Source organism: Haemaphysalis longicornis, unplaced genomic scaffold, assembly GCF_048455015.1.
Source record: "Haemaphysalis longicornis isolate Haplotype H1 unplaced genomic scaffold, Haemaphysalis longicornis Haplotype H1 scaffold_5, whole genome shotgun sequence".
In the NCBI taxonomy this organism is placed as follows: domain Eukaryota; kingdom Metazoa; phylum Arthropoda; class Arachnida; order Ixodida; family Ixodidae; genus Haemaphysalis; species Haemaphysalis longicornis.
In genome coordinates, this window is record NW_027526385.1 from 65,389,275 (window position 1) to 65,413,614 (window position 24,340).

Consider the following 24,340-nt stretch of genomic DNA (forward strand, 5'->3'; position numbering starts at 1 on the left):
AGAGAGCGGCTGAAAGGAGTGTGTGATGATTGCCATCCCCGGGCCACGAGAGTGCGCCAGGAAACGACGGGGGCCGTCGAAAAGAAGACGACGACTAGCGGGTCCACGCGGAGGGAAGAGCACGAGAGGGGAGTGTGCCGGCGGTAACCAGGGGCGAGACAGCGCCAGTACTTCTCGGGAGGCGGTTCGAGGCAGGCCAGGAGCGTTCGTGCACCGGGCTCGGAGAACCGTCTCGGGGGCTGTTCCGGGACTACTCTGCCGCGACGAGAGCTGCCTGTTCCCGCTGGCGAGGTTCCGAAGCGTGATCCGGGCCGAGGTTCGGGGCGAGGCCTAGAGAGGCCAGGCACGAGCGCAAGCATCGGCGTTCCGACCGACGACCACTGCGATTCAACAGGCGACGGTCCCCCGACGTTCCACACATGCCATCGACATAATCCCGCCCAGCGTCGAGCAGACGGGAACGTGAGCGTGTCCCCTCGTTTTCCGTTTCGCACGAACTTTGGTTTGGACTGGTGTTAGCCATTCCGCCGCGTCGCCCGCGTGTTGTTCTCTGTTGTTGCCGTTAGTTCCCTAGTGTTGTTTCTTCGGGTGTTTGTGTGTCCTTCCCAGAATATATGTTTCTTACTTGTGCTGAGCCCACGGCATCACTTGTCGTTGATCCTCCTCCGCGAGCCTCACACCCGCCTGCTTAACACGCGGCCTCACAATTTCTGGCGTCCGCGACAGGACCGCGTGCTCTAATTCCATCTTGAGACTAAGCAGGCAAGCGGGTGCGGCAAGCGAGAATGGAACTCGAAAAGCTGATGTCCATTGGGAAGGAGCTAGGACTGTCCGGACCAGCTCTAAAAGAGTTTATTGACGAGGAACGCACAAAAGAAAGGGACCGGCGCGCAACTGAACGCGAGGCGGCTAAAGAAGCGGCAATACTAGCCCAGAACAGAGAGTCCGAGACCAGAGCTCGCATTGAGGCGGAACGCGCCCTGGTAGAACTTAAGCTGCGGCTTCAGGAAGGGTCGCAGAGTTCTAACGAGGTAGGAGGTGACCCCGCGCCTAATGCAGCACAAGGCGTCCACAGCCCGCACAAGTTCATTCCTGCCTTCAACGAGGACCGGGATGAGCTTGACGCCTACATCCAACGTTTCGAGAGGGTGGCAACCAGTCAAGGGTGGCCCTCAGACAAGTGGGCGCTATCCCTACACTTGTGCTTGACTGGCGAAGCTCTCAGTGCTGTTGGTCGCATGTCTTCCGACGATGCCATGGATTACCCTAAATTAAAGAAGACCCTGCTCCAGAGGTTCAGGTACACCGAGGAGGGCTACAGGAGCAAATTTAGGGAGTCCAAGCCGCAGAACTCGGAGACAGGCCGTCAATTTGTGGGCCGCCTACGCGGCTACTTTGACAATTGGCAGGAGCTGGCCAAAACGGAGCAGACGTACGCCGCGCTCCGAGATAAAATGGTGGCCGAGCAATTTCTCGACAGGTGCCACAATAAGCTGGCCATTTTTCTCAAAGAGAGGGGTTACAAAAACCTAGATCAGCTCGTCGAAGCAGCTGACCAATACCTCGAAGCCCAGGGCTTAATCAACTTGGGTAAAGGCCGAGAGGAAACGAAAGAGGGCAGCAAGCCCCCTGGACTCCCTCGCGCTCCTGATCATCAGGATCACAAGACGACCAAGCCACATTGCTTTTTATGCAATAAGTTAGGGCACCGGCCATCAGACTGCTGGAGTAAATCGCGGGGTTCCAGTCAGCCCAGCCAGAAGGCGCTCTTTTGCGGACGGTGCCGAAAACACGGACACCGATCTGACCTTTGCCCCAACCAACCAGGAAACACGGGCCAAGTTTCCTGTTCCTTGACTGGACACGCATCCTGGCCGGAACTGTCAAGGCAGGGGAAACAGAATCCAAAACACAGGAAACCGAGAGTTAACCGGGAGCAAATGCCGACCGCCGAAGGATTACTTGAAGGGCAACCTGTGACACTGTTACGCGACACGGGCTGTAATTCCGTAATCGTGAAGCGGTCCTTGGTTCGCGATACCAAGCTCACGGGGAATACCAGCACTGTCTATCTGTTGGACCGAACCCGCCTCGTTTTACCGGAAGCGGAAGTGGAGATCGTGTCTCCATTTTTCTCTGGTCGAGTACTAGCCACCTGTATGGAGGACCCTCTCTATGACGTTATCATAGGGAACATCGAGGGCGCTCGTGATGCATCCATGCCGACCCGCTACTCGGAAAACAGAAGGGTGGAGTCCCAGGAGTCGGAATCTCTTCCGACGAGTATTGGCCCAGCGAACGGAACAGGAAGCGTTCCAACAGTCGTTCCAGAAGTCCAGTGTAGCCGGAACGAACCGCCGTGCCCACCAACGAACGCGGAGTCAAAGCCCGAAACACGCGTGGGTGCAGCAAGACGCGAGGCGTTGAGAAAAACGCCGCGGCTACCGGCGGTTACTGTTAGCCCTTCTACGATCAGCGTTGCTGAATTAAGACAAATGCAACAACATGATCCTACGCTGCAAAAGTTTTTCGGTGAGGTCGGGAAAAAGATAATGGTGAACTCGGCTGCTATCCAGTTTGAAATGGTAAATGGCGTTCTATACCGGCGGTACCGTTTACCCTCGAGACAGGAAATAGAGCAGCTCGTTGTCCCAATCGAGCTTCGAGACATTGTTTTGACAATGGCTCACGAGAGAATCCTGGCTGGACACCAGGGAGTTAAACGAACTCTGGACCGCGTGCGTGAGGAATTCTACTGGCCTGGCATGCAGGGTGACATAACAAGATTTGTGAAATCCTGCGACATTTGTCAGCGGACTGTACCTAAACATCTAGTAGGCCGCGTGCCACTAGGAAACATGCCTGTGATCGAGACACCGTTCCAGCGGGTTGCCATCGACATAGTGGGGCCGCTCTCCCCCACCACAGAGAACGGCAACCGGTATGTGCTAACGATGGTGGACTTCGCGACCCGCTACCCCGATGCCGTGGCGTTACCAAGCATTGATACCGAGAGGATCGCTGAAGCTCTCCTAGAAATGTTTGCTCGAGTGGGATTTCCTCGAGAGATCGTCAGCGATCGGGGCAAGTCCTTCACATCTGGACTTATGAAGGAGCTCAGCCGTCTGCTTTCAGTTGCACAGCTGCCCACGACACCGTACCACCCAATGGCTAACGGGTTGGTTGAACGATTTAACGGCACGCTAAAGCAAATGATAAGGCGGATGTGCCAAGAAACTCCTAAAAACTGGGACCGCTACTTGGCACCACTGCTGTTCGCATACCGCGAGGTGCCCCAATCTAGCTTGGGTTTTGCACCGTTCGATCTCCTGTACGGCAGACATGTCCGAGGACCGATGGCTATACTGAAGGAACTTTGGACAGGAGAGAATGTAAATCCTGAGGTCAAAACGTCGTATGCATACGTCGTCGAGCTTCGCCAGCGCCTGGAAGACACTTGCCGACTGGCACACGAAGAGCTCCGGAAGGCCAAGTTGGCGCAGAAAAAGTATTACAACCGGAAAGCGAAGACACGTTACCTCGCCGTTGGTGACAAAGTTTTGCTTCTGCTCCCGTCCGACAATAATAAGTTAATCCTCACATGGAAAGGTCCATTCAATGTTTTGGAAAGGCGCAACGAAGTCGATTATGTGATTGATCTTGGAACCCGGACGAGCCTTTTCCACATCAACATGTTGAAGAGATACGAAGAGCGAAAACCGTCTACGCCAGATCCACAACATGTCTCCGTCGCCCTTAGATCCGACGAAAATGAAGGAGGTGACGTACCGTGTGTCCCTCTAAGACAAAAAGAGACCTACAAAGATGTGGACGTTTCGGCGGCTATGACTCCTGAACAACACGCGCAGGCATGTACGCTTCTGTCATCTTACCAGAAGATCTTCTCAGACCTCCCTGGGAAGACAGACCTGGTTCACTGCAAGCTGCGCCTTACAACAGACCAACCTGTTCAAGTGCGGCAGTACCCGATTCCATTTGCCATGCAAGAGCCCGTGGAAAAGGAGGTGCAGGAAATGCTGCGAATGGGTATTATCGAGCCTTCAGAGTCGCCGTACCAGTTTCCCATCTTGCCAGTAGACAAAAAAGATGGACCGATAAGGCTCTGCATTGACTTCAGACAACTCAACCTTGTCCTTGTCGCCGACAATGAGCCCATACCTAGGGTTGACGTGATGTTTGCAAAGTTGGGAAAGAGTCGGTTCTTTTCAAAATTTGACTTGACTAAGGGCTATTGGCAAGTGCCTATGGATGAGGAATCGAAGCCATTCACTGCCTTCGCCTCTGCATCGGGGCTATACCAGTTTCGGTTTATGCCATTCGGCATCAAGACCGCCCCAGCGGTTTTTACACGCCTTATGCGTAAGGTGGTTGGTGGTCTTCCACATATCTACCATTACTTCGATGACGTTCTCATCGCTACCGAGACTTGGGAGGAACACCTAGAAGCGCTCGAGACATTCCTCAGGATGGTGCAGAAGGCGGGACTTACGATTCGACCTAAGAAAAGCGAAGTCGGCTTCTCCTCAGTAAAATTCCTGGGACACATCGTTGGCCATGGCCTCCTCCGGCCGCAAGCAGAAACGCTCCAAAAAGTTCACGACGCCACACGACCGACGACAAAGCGACAGGTGCGGTCTTTCCTCGGCCTCACGGGCTATTACCGGCAGTTCGTGCCAAACTACGCTCAAGTATGTCACCCCTTGACGGAGCTGACTCGCAAGCGGGCACCCAACAGGCTCATTTGGGGTGACAAGGAACAAACAGCGTTTGAAACTCTTAAGGAACTGTTGTCAACCGAACCTATTCTGAAAGCGCCGGACTTCTCCAAGCTTTTCGTACTCCGCACGGATGCGTCGTCCACAAGCATTGGCGCAGTCCTCATGCAACAGCATGCAGAGGTTCTTCATCCAGTGGCCTACGCGAGCCGTCGTCTCTTACCTCGAGAAGCATCCTACTCCACTGTGGAGAGAGAGGCATTGGCGTTAGTCTGGGCGATTAAGAAGTTCCACATATACCTATATGGGAAGCAGTTCATCCTACAGAGTGACCACCAGCCTTTAGCTTACATACACTCCGCCAGGCACATTAACAGCCGCGTACTTCGCTGGAGCCTCACAATGATGGAGTACGACTTTATAGTAGAGTACGTGAAAGGCAGTGAAAATGTAGGTGCAGACTACTTGAGCCGTATCTGAGTGGAGTGAGTTTTTTTTTTTTTTTCCTTTCTCGTGTTGGATTCCATTTTCTGGTGTTAGCGACTGTTTCAGACTTTCTGTGCCGAGTGACATTCTGTGACATTCTGTGCCGAGTTTTGTTCTCCTAAACAAACCTCTCGGGAAGGGGGGTGAGTGTGATGATTGCCATCCCCGGGCCACGAGAGTGCGCCAGGAAACGACGGGGGCCGTCGAAAAGAAGACGACGACTAGCGGGTCCACGCGGAGGGAAGAGCACGAGAGGGGAGTGTGCCGGCGGTAACCAGGGGCGAGACAGCGCCAGTACTTCTCGGGAGGCGGTTCGAGGCAGGCCAGGAGCGTTCGTGCACCGGGCTCGGAGAACCGTCTCGGGGGCTGTTCCGGGACTACTCTGCCGCGACGAGAGCTGCCTGTTCCCGCTGGCGAGGTTCCGAAGCGTGATCCGGGCCGAGGTTCGGGGCGAGGCCTAGAGAGGCCAGGCACGAGCGCAAGCATCGGCGTTCCGACCGACGACCACTGCGATTCAACAGGCGACGGTCCCCCGACGTTCCACACATGCCATCGACATAATCCCGCCCAGCGTCGAGCAGACGGGAACGTGAGCGTGTCCCCTCGTTTTCCGTTTCGCACGAACTTTGGTTTGGACTGGTGTTAGCCATTCCGCCGCGTCGCCCGCGTGTTGTTCTCTGTTGTTGCCGTTAGTTCCCTAGTGTTGTTTCTTCGGGTGTTTGTGTGTCCTTCCCAGAATATATGTTTCTTACTTGTGCTGAGCCCACGGCATCACTTGTCGTTGATCCTCCTCCGCGAGCCTCACACCCGCCTGCTTAACACGCGGCCTCACAGAGTGATTACGCGTTATCAGACAGCGGTCCGACTTTTGGAGCGTGAGCTACACTGGCCTAGGTTGAGCAGTTCGCGTGGCTCCTGGAGAGCCATGCTGCGCATGCCAGAGGAGCAGGGACATTTTACGGCGCACGGCTCGCATGCCGGAGCCGCAGCCACCGCGATTGGATTGGATTGAATTGGGTTAAATTTGATGGGATTGGATTAACTTGAATTGTATTGGATTGGATTGGCATGTAAATCGTTTTAGCAGCCGTAAGCGTGATAATCAGATAATCCTAGACAACCAGGAAACCTAAGAATAACCAGCCGAAACTCAGCTCCCGCTTCGTATATCCTGGCAAGGCCGAGCTAAGTCACTGCTAAATTTACCCATCCCTCGAAGAAAAAGATGTTCTTTGCAAGAAATAAACAAAGCCCCTTTTCGCAACTGCATTTGTGTAGCGTGTTAATGGTGTAAAAACCAGAATATAGCTCTTTTTGCAGTGCGTAAAAGCCAGCTCCGCAACGTACCGAAGTCACCTAAGTTTGTAGTCCGCGCTGTTTCCCGGCTGTACCCCTCTGCACTCTCTGCACGGGACCTCAAGGCAAAGATGAAAGCAAAATCAAGGGTGACCTCTTTTCATTTGAAACAAATAATCATTGGCTACGCGGTCTACGCTATTCCGTCGCGGCGGAACATTATTTCTCTAAAAAAACAATGTAAGTATTGCAAAACCTTTAGGTTCCACTCTACGTACCCAACATCACGCTGACTTAATGTTTTGAAAAACCGTTTTACCAATGTGGTAACTGCATGTTAGCAATGAATAGTTACGGTGAAACAAAAGTGGAGGCAGCATTAATCTCGCCGACCTGATTTTTGGCGTTGGCATTTGTCGGCGGCTGCCAACGCTAAATTGTGTCCCAGTGACTTTATAATGGGTGGGAAAAGATGTGCCAGCTCAACGGCAACAAGTTCATTTATTTATAAGATTATCTAGCGCACTAGATTAAAGCTGCCATTAAATCGACATCATTGCTATTGGGACAACGGCATCATTTGAATAAACCAAACTTGTATTTCTTGGTTAAGACACCTTTGAACTACAAAGCAATTGGTTTTTTATGCATCTAGTTATACCTAATCTCTCCGAAGGGGTTCGCGAACCTGTTCGGTGTGTAATGTAGTCGAACGGGAACTGATTCAGAACAGAATTTTTTTACCCGCACCAGAACAATAACCGAACCGATATTTTTTTCCGTTTCGAGTCAGTGGACATATGTGGTGAAGGGGGCCTTCTTTTTTACCTCCGGGTTGTGACTCGAGCGTCTAAGATCCGAACCCGCGACCTCCAGAATACGGGTCTGGTGCGATAACCACTACGCTACCGGCGGGGCTGTTTTTCCCCGCCACTTTCTTGTAGACGCTCGAGTCACGCCCCTGGGCTAAAAAAGAAGGTCCCCTTCACCCCGAGAGTGGAGAGGAAAAACACACTCTCTCTCTCTCTCTCTCTCTCTCTCTCTCTCTATATATATATATATATATATATATATATATATATATATATATATATATATATATATATATATATATATATGCTGAATGGCACAACCTAAGTGCTAAACATATTTTCCTGTAGTCACCACTACGAGCTGCGCGCTATAAGTTCCGGACCCATTTGCATCTTCCTGCACGTTCCATATTTTACAGAACAATACGAGTTCCTGCTCGGCTGTAAAGACGCCGACGTAAAGGAAGGTAGTGTTATTGTTTGAAGGAATTGTACTTAACAAAACGTTGAAACTGCTTTCTAGGTACTGATTCCTATAACCAGAGTCAGGTATCTATATTTGCTCGTTTATTTTGCTCTGTGGTGAACTCATAGCAGTCGCTCATTGTGTTTGCCAATGCCCCGTCTGCCCAAAATAAGACACACTTGTAGTGGGTTTTGGGAAGATGCCCGAAGAAAATGCTTACTTCCTTCTCAAACGCTTCCAAGGCTTCCTTCCTCACCCTTTCTTGAATTTCAGGGTGTTTCCCCATCACGAAGAACCAGTAAGTCAACGCCAGACGTGTGGTATCGTACCTGCACAATCAAAGTTACTTTGAACTCTTTCGTTAGGCTTTCTTTATTGTGATTTTTTAAATACGACAGCTACTTACCCTCCTATAAAGACATCCATCACGTTTGTAGCCAGCTCGTTCAAAGTCTTGGTTGGTAATGGTCCTACACGAGAGAAATGAAGTAGTGGCACAAAACCTCTATAAAATTCCAATCGCTGTAGAATGAGCAAATACACACAATACAATACACAGTCATATACAGTAAAAAAATAATTTAAAAAGAAATATGTGAATGCCCAAATCAACTTTTAAAATCTCTTCAAATTGTTGAACGGCCGAAAAAATGTCTTGCCCAAAAGTCGCCTTCTACAAATAGTTCATGCCTGTTAAGCTTGAGGTGAATTTTAATGCCCTGCACGCGAATGTTTGGTGTGGTAAATTGAAAAATGTCAACGATACTTTAGTATATCCACCTCGGGCATTCTTTCTGAGTTTTTTTGACAGGCCGGATTTGGTTTTCGTATCAACGTGTCTTCGATGCTGCTACTACGAGAGCCTCAAAGCTATTACACTGATGCCCTTTCGCATCTGCAACTTTTTTCCTCATTCAGGACCCTCCACGGCAGTGTTGTCCTCTAACGCTGTCTTGTGAAAGCATGGGAATACATTCGGTTGTTTTGTACGAGCACAGCGCGACCAGTTACAGCTAAAACATCCTTTGGTCAACTCAAACGATGATCTTCTCTTAACTGAACACGTGATAGCCTATTTCTGAGGATATCACATATGACAAACTCCTTTTATTCTGTTAGATGGCTTGATAAAAATCCCTGAGTAAACACCTTTCATCTCAAATCTAAAGTTCCTGAGAACTCGATGCAGCTTCGTTGAAAGCTGACTGCTGAAATTATTTCAACCTAAAGCGTCGCATATGTAACCAAACCTTCACCGGAATTCATTGATGACGTCGAATAAAAAAACACCAGCATGATTAAATCCTCATCTGAGCAACTTGTTTGCCTTTACTAACCACCCCAAAAAACAAGCAAATGACAGACACTGCGAGGGAATTCTCATTTTTGGTAGGCTGTGTATAATAAAGGATAGTTCTGGCAGTTTTCAAATAGTGGTATTTAGTGAGCTTCCACATGCTTTTATAGTTAAGGTACTGTCGGCACAAATTAACGTCTCTTCGGAAACCATGTAAATCAATTGTTCCTCTGGCTAGCCTTGCTTGTGCGTGAAGCGTTGTGTTCAGTGCATCCTAAAAATATCATCGTGTCCCCTTTGAAACGAAACCACTACATGGTGTGGTTGCAACTGCGACATTTTGAAAAAGAACATTTTTATCTACTTCAAGTCAGTGAGGGATGTCGCGGTGTTCTGCTTGTTGATTTGAAATGTAACCTTTTATTGACATACATCCTCAGCTACCTAATCAATCTGGCTTATTGCGGTGCTTTACAGAAAAAAAAACCTCCTTTAACAGATCCCAGTTCGGGTGTGACGGGGCGAGCACCACTGCGTTTTGCAATAGTTCCTAATGTATAAACCTCATGTGTCGACGAAGAGCTGTGTTTGGCAGCCTTAAGCTTTTCTTTTTCTCGTAACCTGTAGATTAAAATATCAATTTTTAAATAAAGTCATGAAATGGAAAAGGGTCAGCTTGAGAGGGCATGTAGAGCTTCGCCGTTTTCTTCTTATTGGCGAACTGTTTTGGTATTCCTTACCGCTTCAGAAAATGGCAGCCTACCTCGGCTTCCCGATTCATTTTCTCCCGTTTCATTTCCAGGGCCTCTGTCCTTGAGGGCATTATCCAGAAGAAGTTGAGCCATATCAGGCAAGACCACCTAAAATGGCAATGAACAGTTCTAAACAGAACAAAAACGAAATATAACAAAGTGAATATAAATATGCTGGTAAGTTATTTATAGGCAGGCTTAAGAAAAATACACTGTTTCTGATGAGCACAGGAACAGATTGTTTAAATCATGTCCTTAACATCCGGCGTCACTGGTCAAAATAACTTCACATTCACTCTACGATATTCTATTTTTTATCGGCTTGAACTGTTGCGCCAATCGATTTGTATTTGCGGAATATTCAATAACGCACCGCATCCTTAAAAACAACCATACGAAATAGTAGTCTCTAAAAAATGCCGCCATATTCTTTTAGCTCGGTTTTGCAACACATACTCCACCGGGAGAATAAAAAATTGATTACAATTTGCTTCCTTAATTTCGGTGATCAATTATGGATTTTCACCATATGCTTGTGATATTTGTAATGGCTTGTGCATACTACTCATTCAACTTGAGTGTTGCCTATTTAAAAGTTTATTTTTTGGTGTCTCGCTTTTCGCGCTGCCATTAATCGTGTGTCTAAGCTCAACCTATCCTTCCCGCGTTGTATGCTAAAAATCCCCAATTACATATTCTGGTGATGACCAAGGAACGTAGGAAAATTTCTTCTTGCAATCCTTGCTTCAAATAATTTTTATTGCAACCTTAACACTGGCTGATGATCGGTATGTTATATTTCTAAAGTGTAAATGACCAATCTTGGGGCATTACTTGCGGGTTTAGACGACGAAATTCGATGACATTTTTTGCCTTGATCGACATTATGGCCAGGGGATTCTCGAAGAACATGTCGATAATTTTTATCGATGCCTTTATCAACCAAGACCAGTTATACAGGTTCTCTGAAAAAAGAAAAACATTGACTTTTCCTGCACGTTTTCATCACGAATCATATAGGTTGCCATCCAGAGGCCTACTATGTATTTTTAGTGACAGAAGCGGTGCTCTGTATTTAAGTTAGGCAGAGTCCCTCCCTTCCATCTGGTGCCATTTCCCGGGGCTCTGCTGAACTAGAGGTGCGCCAGACTGGTTTCAGCGCATCGGGCCTCTCCCAGCGCGCACCGGATCGGGACCGCGCATGGCGGTTCTCCACAATTCCCGCACTCCTCTCCATTTAAGAGTGGACGCCCCTTTAAGCTCAAGTTACGCTGCATTACACAACACTCGTCGAACGCCTCAAGTCAGCAGAAAGGCCGCCAAACGACGCTCCTATGCCAGTTTACACCAAGGTTTGCCACACGATGCCACAATCACCATGCTCGCCACACAAACCCGAAAGTACATGCACTGGTCCCGCGTCGCTCGCAGTTGAGCAGCACAGCAGGTTAGCAGGTTCGGGGGTAGTCTCTAGGCGCAGCCGACGAACGTCGGGGTCAAGCCGTGATGCGACTCCTACTCCTAGCTCGAGCTGGTTATCAGGAACGGCCGCGCAAGCTGCGGCTGCCCGAAATCTCGCGCCGCTCGCCTAGGCGCCAGATACCGCCGCCTCATGGGTTCCGTGGCCGCTTCGACAGCATGTGCTCCCGAGCTGTTGGCTGCCGGAAGTTCCGTGACCCGGCAGGCCGGAGCAGCAACCGGCGGTAGCTCCAAGGGACATGCTCGGCCCAAAAGGTAGTTCAGCAGGGCACCCTAGCTGTCCGTGGCAGTGGTTACCGCGTGGTTCCTGGCGGTATAGCCACTTGCGAAAGTCTCGCTCTCACCAACTGTTGCCACCAATTCCTATACTTGAAGTGGGGAGCAGCGGCTCTCCGCCATCTCCTGTGACTGGCAGGAAACATTATCGGTGACCTCACCAAATAGGGTAACAAAGCTGCATGCCCGAGGGTTCTCCCCCTTACACGTTCGCTTGCCCGCAGAACCGCAAGTCCGGCAACTGTGCTCACGATGCTGCCCACGCCTGGAGGCCGTTCACCTGACTATTACGCGATGTCGGCTTCAAAATGCACATCAAAGTTATTTCTGCCACGTGCGTTGCTCGGAAAAACCCCGTCAGCATCAAGCAGGTGAGGCGCCTAAACCTCACTCCCAGCAATGCAAGCTGCCGTAGAGCCGGTGCCAACCACAATAGCAGCGGCTTACGGGCGCACATCCCCAGTATAGACCATTCCAACGAGGGCGCCGCCATCTTGCGTGCGCAGGGCCCTCTCGTAGCTGGCCGATTCGCTGGCTTGGGCGTTTGCTCCGCGGCGCATGGGCGCCTACGGGAGCTCGGTGAATTTTGCGTTGTAGCGCGTTGTACCTTCATTTCACTAAGATAATTTAAATAGGAAAGTTGTTGCATAGCACCAGTTTAAACGATCTGGCTTAAATTGGCGGCTTTTTGGGTCGCGGGGGAGCTGAAATTCGCCTCGAGGTAGGGTGGTCTGCGGTGGGTAAACGATGCCGTGTCGAATATATGTCTGCAATACTTCGTCACAATTTTTTTTCTTTACGTGTGTGTGTCCGGGATCGCGTATAGCGGGTATTTTGATCGTTTTACTGCAAAAACTGCTGTTTCATAAAACGATCTAACCGTGATACGCTCGGCGCCCATGGGCAACAAGCAGAAGCGCGTGCCATTGTAACATACTTCAGGCTACATATCCCTGCAGGGGTTAATACAGGTAGTTTTGGGGAACTTCGTAAGTATTTGGCACATTACGTAGTTTGTATTAAACCTTATCGACATATACACACCTCACCCTCAGCCACCGTGCACTGCTTCCAACTATAAACAAAACTTCCTCTTTGAGCTAGAATTTGGAGCTACTCTGCAGCACAATTTAGCCGAGCAACCAATGTACAACATAAATAAAATAAACGACACAGCTCCTGGAGCGCGTCATATAAGGACATATTAAGCGTCCGCCGCTGGGCAGCCAGACAAGCGTTCGCTTTTGCGTTGCTTAGTTTGATGTAGCCGACAGATACATCACATTTAGGTAACAGACTGAACTCTTGGCTGGAGTAAGTGAGTGAACAACTTTATTTTGCCCGAATCGCGGATGGGGGAAGAAGGATGGTAGAATCCCCTTCAGTGGTCCCCCTCCCCCTTCCCCTCAGATTTTCTGGGAAAAGGGACAACCTAGGGAGGTGCCACTGTGAAAATCGCCAAGGCCAGCTCACGCAAAACTTGTAGCTGGGTTTACCGCAACGTGACCGCAGCAACGGTGGAGATGTTACTAATACCATCTGCGGCAGAGGCAAGTTTCAGTGACTCATTTTAGTGTGGAAAGAAGGTAGAAGAATTTTCTGCAACTACTCCAAAGTAGGTGTACAGAAAGATCTCAGCAGAACAAAATTGCCTAAAGTCTTGCGTGTTAAAGCACACAAGCAATTCAAAAGCTCCCAGTAAGGCTCATTTATTAACATTTCAATAAAGTAATGCGTAAATTATTGGTTAACCCGCATTCGCGATGCCTACAGAGCGTAGTCAAGGCAAAGAAGCAGCCGCACCAGGCCCGCCGTGATCGGCGCGCACACTCCAGAGAGGCGGAAAGGCGGCCCGCGCCCCGCGACCGCTGCGTGCGAGAGTACGTTACCCCCTCGCCCGATGGAACGGGTCGCCCACGAGTTCGTCTCTTTCAAACACTGGCGATCTCTCGCGACCACTGAGCCTCCAGCTGAGAACACGCAGCTCTTACTGCCTAAACGCAATCTTGAGCGGAGTCTTCACGGCATGAGACGCACGCACTCCGAAAGCGCTGGGACAACGATCTCATTGCTCCCCCACTAACTGACCTTCAGCGTCCCCCTCGCTGTTTGTCAGGCGTTGGATCGGCAAGCCACGTCCGCTCCAAGGAAACTAGTTTCCAGTCCGCCTCGAACTCTAAGCGCAGCGGCGGCGAGCTTATCGTGCGGATTTCACAACTCCCAGAAACCGCCCTTCGTTCGGTAGTGTCCGCCGCAGCGTCCGACGCATGAGGTTAAGTTCAACCGGCGTCGCCGGCGCGAGGACGGCGCTACGAGGAAGGCGACCCGACGCGTACGCCGCCAACAAGGCGTACGTACCTTCCGTCTCGGAAGCGGGCCACGACTGCGGCTGCTCGGAGAATACAAAGCGTGTATATCCCGCGGACGTAGTACCCGGTACGCGTAGGAAGGTTTCCACATGTGCTGTCCCCGCTGTATAGGGCACCATAAATTGTCTGCCTGCAACCAACTGGCGCTACGTCTGAAGTCTTCCGGAACAGGAGTAGCGGGCTGCGTCGGAAGCAACACATACACCACACAGGCCTCCTGCGCTGCCCAGGGGTCGCTGCGCAAGCGGCTTCCGGGCAGTACTTCCGGTTAGTACAAAGCTGCGCGGGTCCCATAGGATCCCGTGTTGACAGAAGCAAAATGAGCTCGAAGCTCCCGATTGTTTTGCGACATGGTCACCAGCCCATCCCCGACGGGTCCGATCTCTTCCAGCGATCAACTTGGCATTAGGGGAAAAGGCTTTGCAGCGCTAAATACATTTACAGCGCCGACGAAAGTGCCGGGACGCTGACAGCGCTCTGCCACTCGCATGTTCACCGATCGATGGTCGTATGAAGTGAAATTTGAAGTGAAACTTCTAGTTTGATCTACATACTACTCTAGGTGACAAGGACTTTTCAACAACTGCCGATCAAAAAAGAGTGACGCAATCGGCAATGAAGGCGCTTTAAAATCCAGCGAGTTAGGCGGACCGCTGCCTCGCCTGCTGCGGAGCGCCGCTCTTTTGCATACCTGCGCACTGTGCGTGCGCTTTCATTAAATTGTGCTCGTTTGCGTCGCCGTTACGAATACATGGCAGCGTTAGCTTGCCGTTTTGTTGCGTGTCTCAGTCACGAAATTGAGTGAGCGTAAGAAGCGTGCAATCTGTTTTGCGATTCCGAAATTAGTGGCCGTAACACACAGTGGTCGGGCGAACCGAGAGGCCGCTCGCTTTCCTTGGTTGCGCTCACTTTACTTAATTACGCTCTTGCATCTTATATTCACAGTTCGCACGTAATAGGCTAGAATGAGGGTCAGCAACGTTTTGAAGTGTAGGGCCGAGTTGCATCAGCCGACACGGCGGAGGGCTGGACGGCAAGTCGGGTGGGAGGGCGAAGGGGGCTTTGAATGCAAAGCGAAAAAATTCAACGAATCGCCAATAATATGGCAATAATCTGGCGAAGTGTGACGATGAAAGACAATTCAACTGGAACCGACCAATTTTCTGTTCTTCTCTCGCTGTCTAACCACATTTGAGGGCAAAACTGGCGTGTCGGCTTTCAGATTGTTAGTGACGAAGATAACCAACAGAATCAGTGATGATCGCATGTAAATATTCGGTTCCGCGCACCGTGTATGCGGCTGTGTTATGTTATGTTATGCAAATATAGAAGTACACATTTCTGTAGACATTTGTCTTGCGTCCTTTAATAGCGCCTAATTTGTTTATTTGGCGCAATGCCTCACCTTCTCGCTAGTATACATGTACCCTGCCCTTCGTAAATCGTGCGGCGTAAAACGTTACGCAAGGATCATTTAGTTTGCGAAAATCCAAAACAAAATTTCCACTCGTTTTCATGGTGGTGCCAGGCCAACAGTGTCAGCTGAGTCGGCTGCGAAATTCTTGGGTTCGCCTGCATCGCCCCGCTGAAGCAACCTTTTACAGTTACCTCAGGCTATAGAGTGAACAGCGTTCCGTGTTTATGCTACTCGTGAACTTTCCTTTGTCGACCGCACGCCAGAAGAAAGAACCGTAATCGTCGTCAGGAAGTTAGACCACCTGACCTGGCGATACTGTCCCACGCAGCGACGATCGCGACAGCTCGCTGAAAAGAAAGCCGATAAATCGGCTTGTTTGAGCGGATATATTATTTTGTTCAGCCTCTACAACTACTTTAAGGGCTATTTCATACAGTATGCAGTCATTTAAACGCACCACAAAGCGATTAAACTAAGTACAACCAAGTTTCACTCTGCCTATTAATTGAAAACGCATGGAGGGCGGCAAGGGTCGTCTGCTTTTGTACTATATCCAGAGGCGTCGGCCACTAGGGGCGCTGCATGTCGCCAAAACTCAAGCGCAGGAGGCCTATACACATCTGCCGTCAATGTAGGAGGCGCAGTAAAGACACGTAACCACCGTCCTCACCATACATTTCCGCGGACACCATCTGCACCAAAGTCTCAGCATTTTTCTCACGGAGCTAGCCACCTCGAATTCATTTGAATACGAGACCAAAGTTCGGGCCTAATGTCTACTGGAATATCTAGGGTACTTGGGAAGCGACCTAGCAGCTCCCGGCGTGTCGACCACGTGGGCCCCCGCACCTACCGCAGCCCAGCGAGGTTCGCCGATACGGGAACACAGTAGACAGAAGTGCTGAAGCACAGCCGTTTGTTTGCGAACTCCCGAAGCATGCGAGCACAAAGCCCGACGGCGTTCACGAATCTCGCCATCCGGTCGTGATCGCGAATGGGAGGCAGGCATAAACGGGGCGAGGCAACAACAGGTCCCACCTGACATACATGGTCTGTAACGACTACGCTGCTCTTCCCATCACTCCCAGACCGGCTCTCCGATCTGACTCTCTCTTTGTGTCTTCTTCGCGCGCACGTTCGCGCAGCAAGTGCGTCTATGCAGTGCGCGGACTGGTGGTGCCATCTCCTGGGGTTCTGTCGAACTGGCGGTGAGCTGGAACAGTTTTACCGCAACGCGTCGTTCCCAGCGTGCACCGGCGCGGCACCGCGGTTCGTGGTTCTCCATAATTCCCGCAGTGTCTATCCAGATTCCAGTCACTGTGCTTTCTCCCGTGGAGCGTCTGCGGGCGGGCTTTTCTGCGCTTCTATCGTGTGTTTTTTGTCAAACTACAGATCCTTCACTTGTGTAAAAGTGGCGCATTATTACTCTGCGTAGCACTCACATCATTTACGGTGATGTCAGGGACTCGGAAGTTGTGAATAATGGCGGAAAAATTTAAATTCTCATCTATGATGTCGTTGTTGATCTGTAATCCACGTAAAGTTGGCAATGAGATAGATGTATCGGCGACACCCAGCGCGTTTCCGCATTGGTTTCTTCCAAATGTGATTCCTCATCCGCCTTGCAGTGGTCGTATTCGTAAGGGGGCGCGCTGGAGCTCAATTCAGGTACCGTTACATAACCGGATAACGCCAAAACCTCAGAGGAACCATGCCCCAAAACCATAGTTGTAACTTTTCTTGAGCATATGCGTTTGCGCTGTACTTACATGGACTGATTAGGTGACTTCGCAAGGGGCATTGAAATCTGGACCTTTATTGGACGAGGAGGCGCAATATATGAAGGCTAATCTTAAAGAACCATATCTTCGAACTCCAAGGGTTACCGTTTAAGTGTTCCGAAATGATCACGCTGACACCAACATTTTCCCTTTAAAGTGAAAGAAAGCGTCCAACTTACGTCCGAGTTTGTAGAAAAAGCCCTTCATGATGTTCGGAAAACATTCAATGGCTGTCTTGAAGAGCGGGTTGTCCGTGTTTTTTTGCACGTGGGTGTCGATGCCAAACGCCGCCTTGGAGATGACGTCGAAGGTTAGCCGCTCGCAGCGACTGCCAATTTCACACTCGGTTCCCGCGTCAGCCATGGAACCCAGGACCTCTAGAAACTGCTGCTGGGCGTTTATCAAAGACGGCATGACCTGCAACCGGGCAACAGAGCACACAATATATAAGCTGAGAGGTTTTTCTGTTATATCAAAGCTTTTTTTTGTGGATTTTATTGCGCTTAGAGAAAGACACACTAACGGCGCACTTTTTACCATTTACTCAAAAATAAAGTCGCATCTAAGTTGTACACGTCTAAAAAAACCCGTCAAAACACCCCTATTAACAACAAGCGCCCACGTGTTCTACTTTTATCCGTCAGCTGGGCCGGCTATCTTGGTCGATGCACAAAGTTTCTACTCTCCAAGTTAATTTCTTCATGGGTCGTACGGACGCCTACTGCGGTGAGTTGGGTTCGACAGCGCGCGGTTAAAACTGACAGACTGTTTAATTGGTTTATATAGAGTTATGACAGAGCTGGACCTCTTCTTTTAGCTAAGGCAGTGTTATCGAAAATGTGCGATCGCGGAGCGGATTAGTAGGCCTATTAACGTCTAGCAACATAAACTACGAGGAGGCTACCGTTCCATTGTATCCGCATGCAAAACTATCCGTTTAATTAACCACAAAGTGAAATGTGTTCGCGGTACTGGAAACCGCCCTTATATGGTGCGCTCCAAACATAAATAAGGGCGAATAATGAAAAGTGCATATATTAAGTCATCTATCACTCAATAACAAGCGAAAATTCCCCCAGCAAGGTAAGAATAAATATAGTACTTAACCAAGTAAACTCATTAGAAGAAGTGACAACTGGGCTAGTTGGTAATGCATATGGGACATCTTGAAGGTAGCGCACTTTAACACGGACACAAGGGAAGAAACGACAGCGCTGTGGTTTTTCGTTTCTTCCCTTGTGTCCGTGTTAAAGTGCGCTACCTTCAAGATGTCCCATAAACTCATTAGCTCTTTCATAATCATCATCGTCTGCATCGTCTGCAAGTCAATTGCGGGGGAAGGTCTCTGCCACAGACCTAAAAAATAGTCCTGTTCTGCGCTACTAGAATCCACTGTTTGTCCCGGATTGTTGTAATTATTCCCTTGATCGAATGAACGCTCTTGCACTACTTGCAGCCCCTCTCTCAATAGACTATCTTTAACCCAAGTGAGCCCCCCCCCCCTTGCCAATTCGTCTCGCCACCTGGCCAGCAAAAGACCATTTTGGTGCATAGCGTTCTTTACCGAATACACCCACAGCCAGGACCGTGTAAAGCCCCGCAGTAGCGCAAACATGCAGATTTGGCGGACGCAATACGTTGAATCATTATAACAGCACAAATGAAGATAACTGGTCGAAGAGGAATTTGAAAACACCCCAAAATGCTAAAACTAAATTTTCCCATAAATCATCCGACAAAATCAAAAATATGCTTCTTATACTTGTCACCCCAAAACCGAAGAATAAATGAAAAATATCCGCCAAAGAAAATTCGAAATATCAATTAAAAATATCGAAATGGTGGACAGCGTAACGCCCTGCATTTCAGCAAAAATGCGGATCTGGCGGAAGGAACAGTTTTAAGTGTTATATTAGCGTAAAGAGTGAGGAAAATACAAAAAAAAGTCACAAAAATGATCCCGCAAAATGAAAAATATTCATCTCATGCATCTTCCCCAAAAACCAAGATTAAACAAAAAAGTCAGCGAAAGAACGTTTGAAATACCCATAAAGATAGTGTAAACGGACCAGGTCAGCAGTACTCTTTTCACCTTAAAGGCCAACTGCACTCAAATTTTTCTTTGTCCAAATTTGATCCAAATAAGCAGTCTAAGCTGTTAAAATCACCTGGGCGAAATCCTAAGCTTCGTAAGCACAGAACACACTAGGTACCGTCGTTAAAAGTAGCTCCGTGCAGACGACGTTTGCACCTGGCGGAGAGTCGCCGAAACAAGTTCCGAGCGGCGTGTGACGGAGGTTGGGGAACCTGTCCCGTGGAGCTCGCGCTTCTCCGGCGACTTGCACGGCACTCCGCCGGGCGCAGGGACGCTTCGCCCGGGTTGTCTCTGCTACACCACCGCGCTGTACCGCCGTCGCCATCACATCTTTCAAAAGAACTGCATAGGTAGCAATATCCGCCTTTTTTTAGTGCAATAAAATTCGTTAGAAACCTACAAAATATACGCGCGCTTGCGAACGTTCTGGGGCTAGCAAAACTCTTCTTATAATACTTGGAAATAATATTTCTACTAAAAAAGAAATAGCGCGACACGCACATTTGCCTTAAATTTCGCATACCTATTGCATCTATCACAGAAAAAAGGATCTTTTATAAAGTCTTGACCACTTGACCTTCCGCGTCCGATATTTGCAATATTTGGGCTGGGCCAACGCCACCTCCTTCCCTTAGACCTGTCCAAAGTTTTGCAACCTAACTAGGGTTGTTGTACACGCAGGTATAAACATTTGTGCGACTTTTGCCTCACTCTCTAAGTGAACCTTGCTCGTGGTAACAAATATATCCGCACAAATATCAGCCGTCGTCTTTGCGAAGTGCGAAAGCTAACGAAACTGCTCCTCTCATAAACAATAAACTTGTTTTTTTTTTCAATTCTCTAATGAAGTATATACTTTTGTAGAGCATTAGAATTACTTGAAAGCCAAATGTTTTCAACAGCACATATATGACTCTGGTGAAAGTAGAAGACTGCGGAAGATAGGTAACTTTTTTTCGTGTTTTAGCGCAATAGCTGTGTAAGCTGGATTATAGAGTTGCATCCCTTTTATAATTTCACTCTCGATGTGCAGCGAGGCGAAAAATACTAGGATGATATATATATATATATATATATATATATATATATATATATGCACGAAGTTGTTTGCGCGTAATGTAGAGTAAAAGTAGTGGTTGATCTGCGCCCGCGTGTGGTTTATTCCCTTCAAAGAGAAGCGATCTCACAGCCGAGGCGCCGGCTAACAAAAGCTGCTTTTCGATACCGTACGAGCACCTGGCTTTGTAAATCAGGGCCCGCTTTTTTACTCACAATTCCCACGATTGCTACAACGGCTATTATTCTGATAGAAAAATAAATGCTGTACGGTATACTTCGTTTCGATTGATAGTAATGCTATGTCGGAATCGCGCCTAACTCCATTAGGCAGTTTTAGCATATCGTTACCGTGTTACCGGAAGCCGCTGGCGACAGTGAAGCCTGTGCCGGTAAGTTACCGTTCGCGGTAACTCTTGCACTGCACAGTCGACTCCCGCAAACGCGGTAAATGGTAACGTAAACACGATAGCGATATGCTAAAACTCTCTATTATCCTGGGCAAACGTTAGTGGGAGTTCTTCTGTGGAAATCACAGCGCGAAACGCGACGCTACCACGCGCATTTGAAGGCGGATCCGAGCGGCCGCCGGTTCTAGCGGGGCCGCTTCCGTTCCGTCACGTACGTCACGTCCGGCCACCGGTAATGGCCGCCTTTTCTAGTCAGTTTCGGTTCCGGAAACGCCAATGTCGCGAGCCGTTTGCGTCGCTCGGGTTCATGTTTGAAACGTAGTATTTTGCATTTCGCACTCTTTTTATGTGTACTATTAGGTGACATTATTTTTACGTTGTCGAAAATTTGAGTGCAGTTGGCCTTTAAAAAAACATAAGTGGCAAAGTAAAGGCACTTCATCGCTAGAAATATAAATTGAAATCATTGGCAAAAAGAAACAAATAAAAACATACGAATAATAAAATAGCCCAACTTCTCTCGCTACCCATAGCCATATTTGGCTGTAAAAAACTCAAACTCTAGACAACCGGCATAAGAATGCGACGCATTAGTACACAATTCTCTAAATTTCTGCTGATTTCTTTTTCTTAGTTGAAACTACGATATCTTACACCTGAGTTTTTTTTTTTTCGTATACACGACGCTCATTCCCTGTTCATAAGGGTTACTTAGACTATCATTCGTTCCGTTGCCTGGGTGCAGGTGCGACTACCCCCATCTGTTCTGGTACTGCGGTGCCGATGTTAGGCACCTGCAACGTCATCGACGGCCACTTCGGCAGTCGCGTAAGGAAATCTGCACCCCACCAGCACCAGACTACCCCGACTCAGCAAGAATCATCTATTGTAGCATTTACCAAATAATCCGGCATCATTGAAAGGATGTGATCCCCTTTCTTTTTTTACACGCCGTCGTAGTAATCCAACGTTGCTTCCATGCCATTTTTTTCGAACACTCAACCGAAGAACGTTTGCAGTCGATAGCCACACGTTGACCATCCAATCTTGAGAACGTACCGTCTTGAGCTTGGCGGGCGTAAAAAACTGGTTCATGACAGTTCTCGTGGCCTTCCATTCCTGTCCTTTGATAAACACCAAGTTTCCAGCGAACACCGGTTGTAACTCGTGGATGTGCAGCAAGTTCTGTAGAACAAAAAAGTTGGCAGGAAATTGCGTATGAAAGGTGCATCATTTACTCCCATTGCGAAAATCAAGATAGCAAAAACGGGTTTTCTTGCGTGAAGCATACGTTTGCAAAGCCTGACATGTCTGTTGACCTTTCGAAGCCTCTTTTTGACGCAAGCGTCTTCTGCCAGTAATGCTACAACGACACAGCACTGTCTGCGAACATCAGATTGTCTTTCCACTTGTACCGAAGAAGTAAATTTACTATATGTCAATTGCGTTTAACCCACAGAGATAATCGTCAGAATCAAGGCCAACGAAATGGACCACATTGCGTTTGCCTTTTTTTTATTTTTTAAGCTACCAACTGCATTTAGGGTATTACGTTTAACTTGGGGTAATCACTCCCACCTGCCTGCCAAACATTAGCTACGGCGATGCACGAAATGACTGTTGAGGTTGCTTGTCGCACGCTTACGGGTGCCTTTTCAAGATAGGGTTTCGTTCAACAGGCGGCAGTGAGGAGCTATCATTAGAGCAACTTTTAAAACTTTACGCCACTTTTGGGAGGGGAATATATTTACCTTCCCTAACGTCATTGCGTTAAAACGAATCGCATTGCTGCTTGACGGTGGCAAGCATTGCTAAGCATGAAAAGTTTATTAGGCATTCTTTATAAGGACCAGTTGAAATCGCAATTTAAAAACGACGTTTTTTTTTTGCTGTTGTCAGCAGATACTTTCTCTGGGCACACTCACAATCGGACTTGGGTGAGCTGCGAAATTATCCGCTGTTAGCCACACTACAAACTCACTCAATTCAGGACGACTTTTGTTGCGTATTTCTTACGGCGAACCAACGATATGCGACGGAACAAATATATGCTTCTGATTTGTCTAGCAATTTTGCAAAAGTGTAGTCAGAATTTTTTCTACATTTGTGGTGCCAGATTATATCTGCCTCTTTGTAGAATTTGCCTGCACTTAAGCATTACGTAATAACTATTTTTTCGCCTATGCCTTCAAAGTGTTCGTCTGGCCCCTTGAAAAACGTTGCGGAAGGCGTTGAAACGTTTAGGTGAGGATAAGGGAAAAGTCGGTAAAAAAAAGGCCCTTCCCTAAAATGAGTCCATAATACCCAGGCTAAATTTATGGGTGCCTTTGCAGTCCTTTTGTCGACAAATAAATCGCCAGGAGTGAATTTATCATTTTTACAATAACCAAATGAATTTGGCGCCCGACTTGATTTTTTCAGGAAAGTAAATGACCAATGAAGCATAAACATTCACTCCGACAACCTTCCGCGCTGCGGTATAATCTCTGACGGCTACCCGACGATGAAAATAGAGTTTACAAAACAGTGTAGTTTGTTATGAAACATAGCCTTTGCTAACTCAGAAGTTATATATTTAATATTATTAACATTGGGAAGACTCGAGTGACCATTTGAAAAATGTATGCAATCGGCTTGGGAGTGTTATATTTTCATATGTTTTGCTTGCCCTCAAATTCAATTCAACGTTGTCGGACCCCATGCCAACGAAACTGCTTTAGAGGGCTCCCCCTCGCACAGAAAATGAACACAGGAGCTGAAAACCATAAGCCATGCAACGAAGGTAAGATGATCCTGTTGGAAAATTAGTTATTTCACGTACGTACATCCAATAAAGCGCGATAAAATTGACTTCCTTCAAAGTGCACTACCTTCTATGCTATAGGAAACCTCATTCCTCACAAGTACTCCATCGGTAATAAGTTACTTGTAATAGCATTATCATGCTACGCGTCACAAACCCAATCTACCTTGCTCATTAAAAATGTATATCAACCAAACCCCTCTTTCGAACACAGTATTTAGGTTCCATGTTCATATGCCTCTTCCTGCACTGTTCGTCTGCACCGAGAAGGCTTGATGGCATATGTAATTAAAATCTGTTTCTCGTCGTCTTTTACACTAATGCCAATGACCAATACGCCTTTCTATACCGAATTCGGGCATTAAAGACCATGACCCGTTATGCAGTGCATTTATTACAATGCATCAAACGCCCTGACACGAAACATCTCTGCTGCTATCGCATTTCTCATTTTCCGTGTATCCTCGGTACTTATATACCCCGCCTCACTGTAAAGCACCTAGCAGTGTGGGTATAACAAATAGATAAAACATCAGAGAACATAAAGACGGGCAGGCGGCTCACCCCACGCCCCGTAAATTTGTTGAAATCTTGCGCATATATCTGGTTTATCATATCCGGGTCTTCGATGACAACAAAAGGGACATCCCCAAGGTAGAACCTGCATGAAGAGATTTCAAATGGGGCTAAAGTCAAAATTATCGCCCGCACACTTTACCAAAGTTAAATAAAGTGAAATGAACCGGTGGTTTATGCGCCGTCTACCTTGCCTGCTGTAACGAACCTTGCTGAAGTTTGCAGCGATTACC

General features: G+C 48.2%; 1 protein-coding gene across 1 annotated transcript in view; it reads right to left on the reverse strand.

Annotated features, from left to right (window-relative positions):
- LOC144139719 (lithocholate 6-beta-hydroxylase-like) overlaps positions 1–24,340 on the reverse strand; it is a 72,903-nt gene that overhangs the window by 21,842 nt on the left and 26,721 nt on the right. The window contains exons 4-10 of the mRNA XM_077672002.1: positions 24,096–24,192; positions 21,788–21,913; positions 17,347–17,584; positions 10,680–10,810; positions 9,857–9,953; positions 8,203–8,266; positions 8,017–8,125 (exon numbers count right to left, since the gene is read on the reverse strand). Coding sequence (XP_077528128.1) covers positions 8,017–8,125; positions 8,203–8,266; positions 9,857–9,953; positions 10,680–10,810; positions 17,347–17,584; positions 21,788–21,913; positions 24,096–24,192 — 862 coding nt within the window. The remainder of the gene's footprint in view (positions 1–8,016; positions 8,126–8,202; positions 8,267–9,856; positions 9,954–10,679; positions 10,811–17,346; positions 17,585–21,787; positions 21,914–24,095; positions 24,193–24,340) is intronic.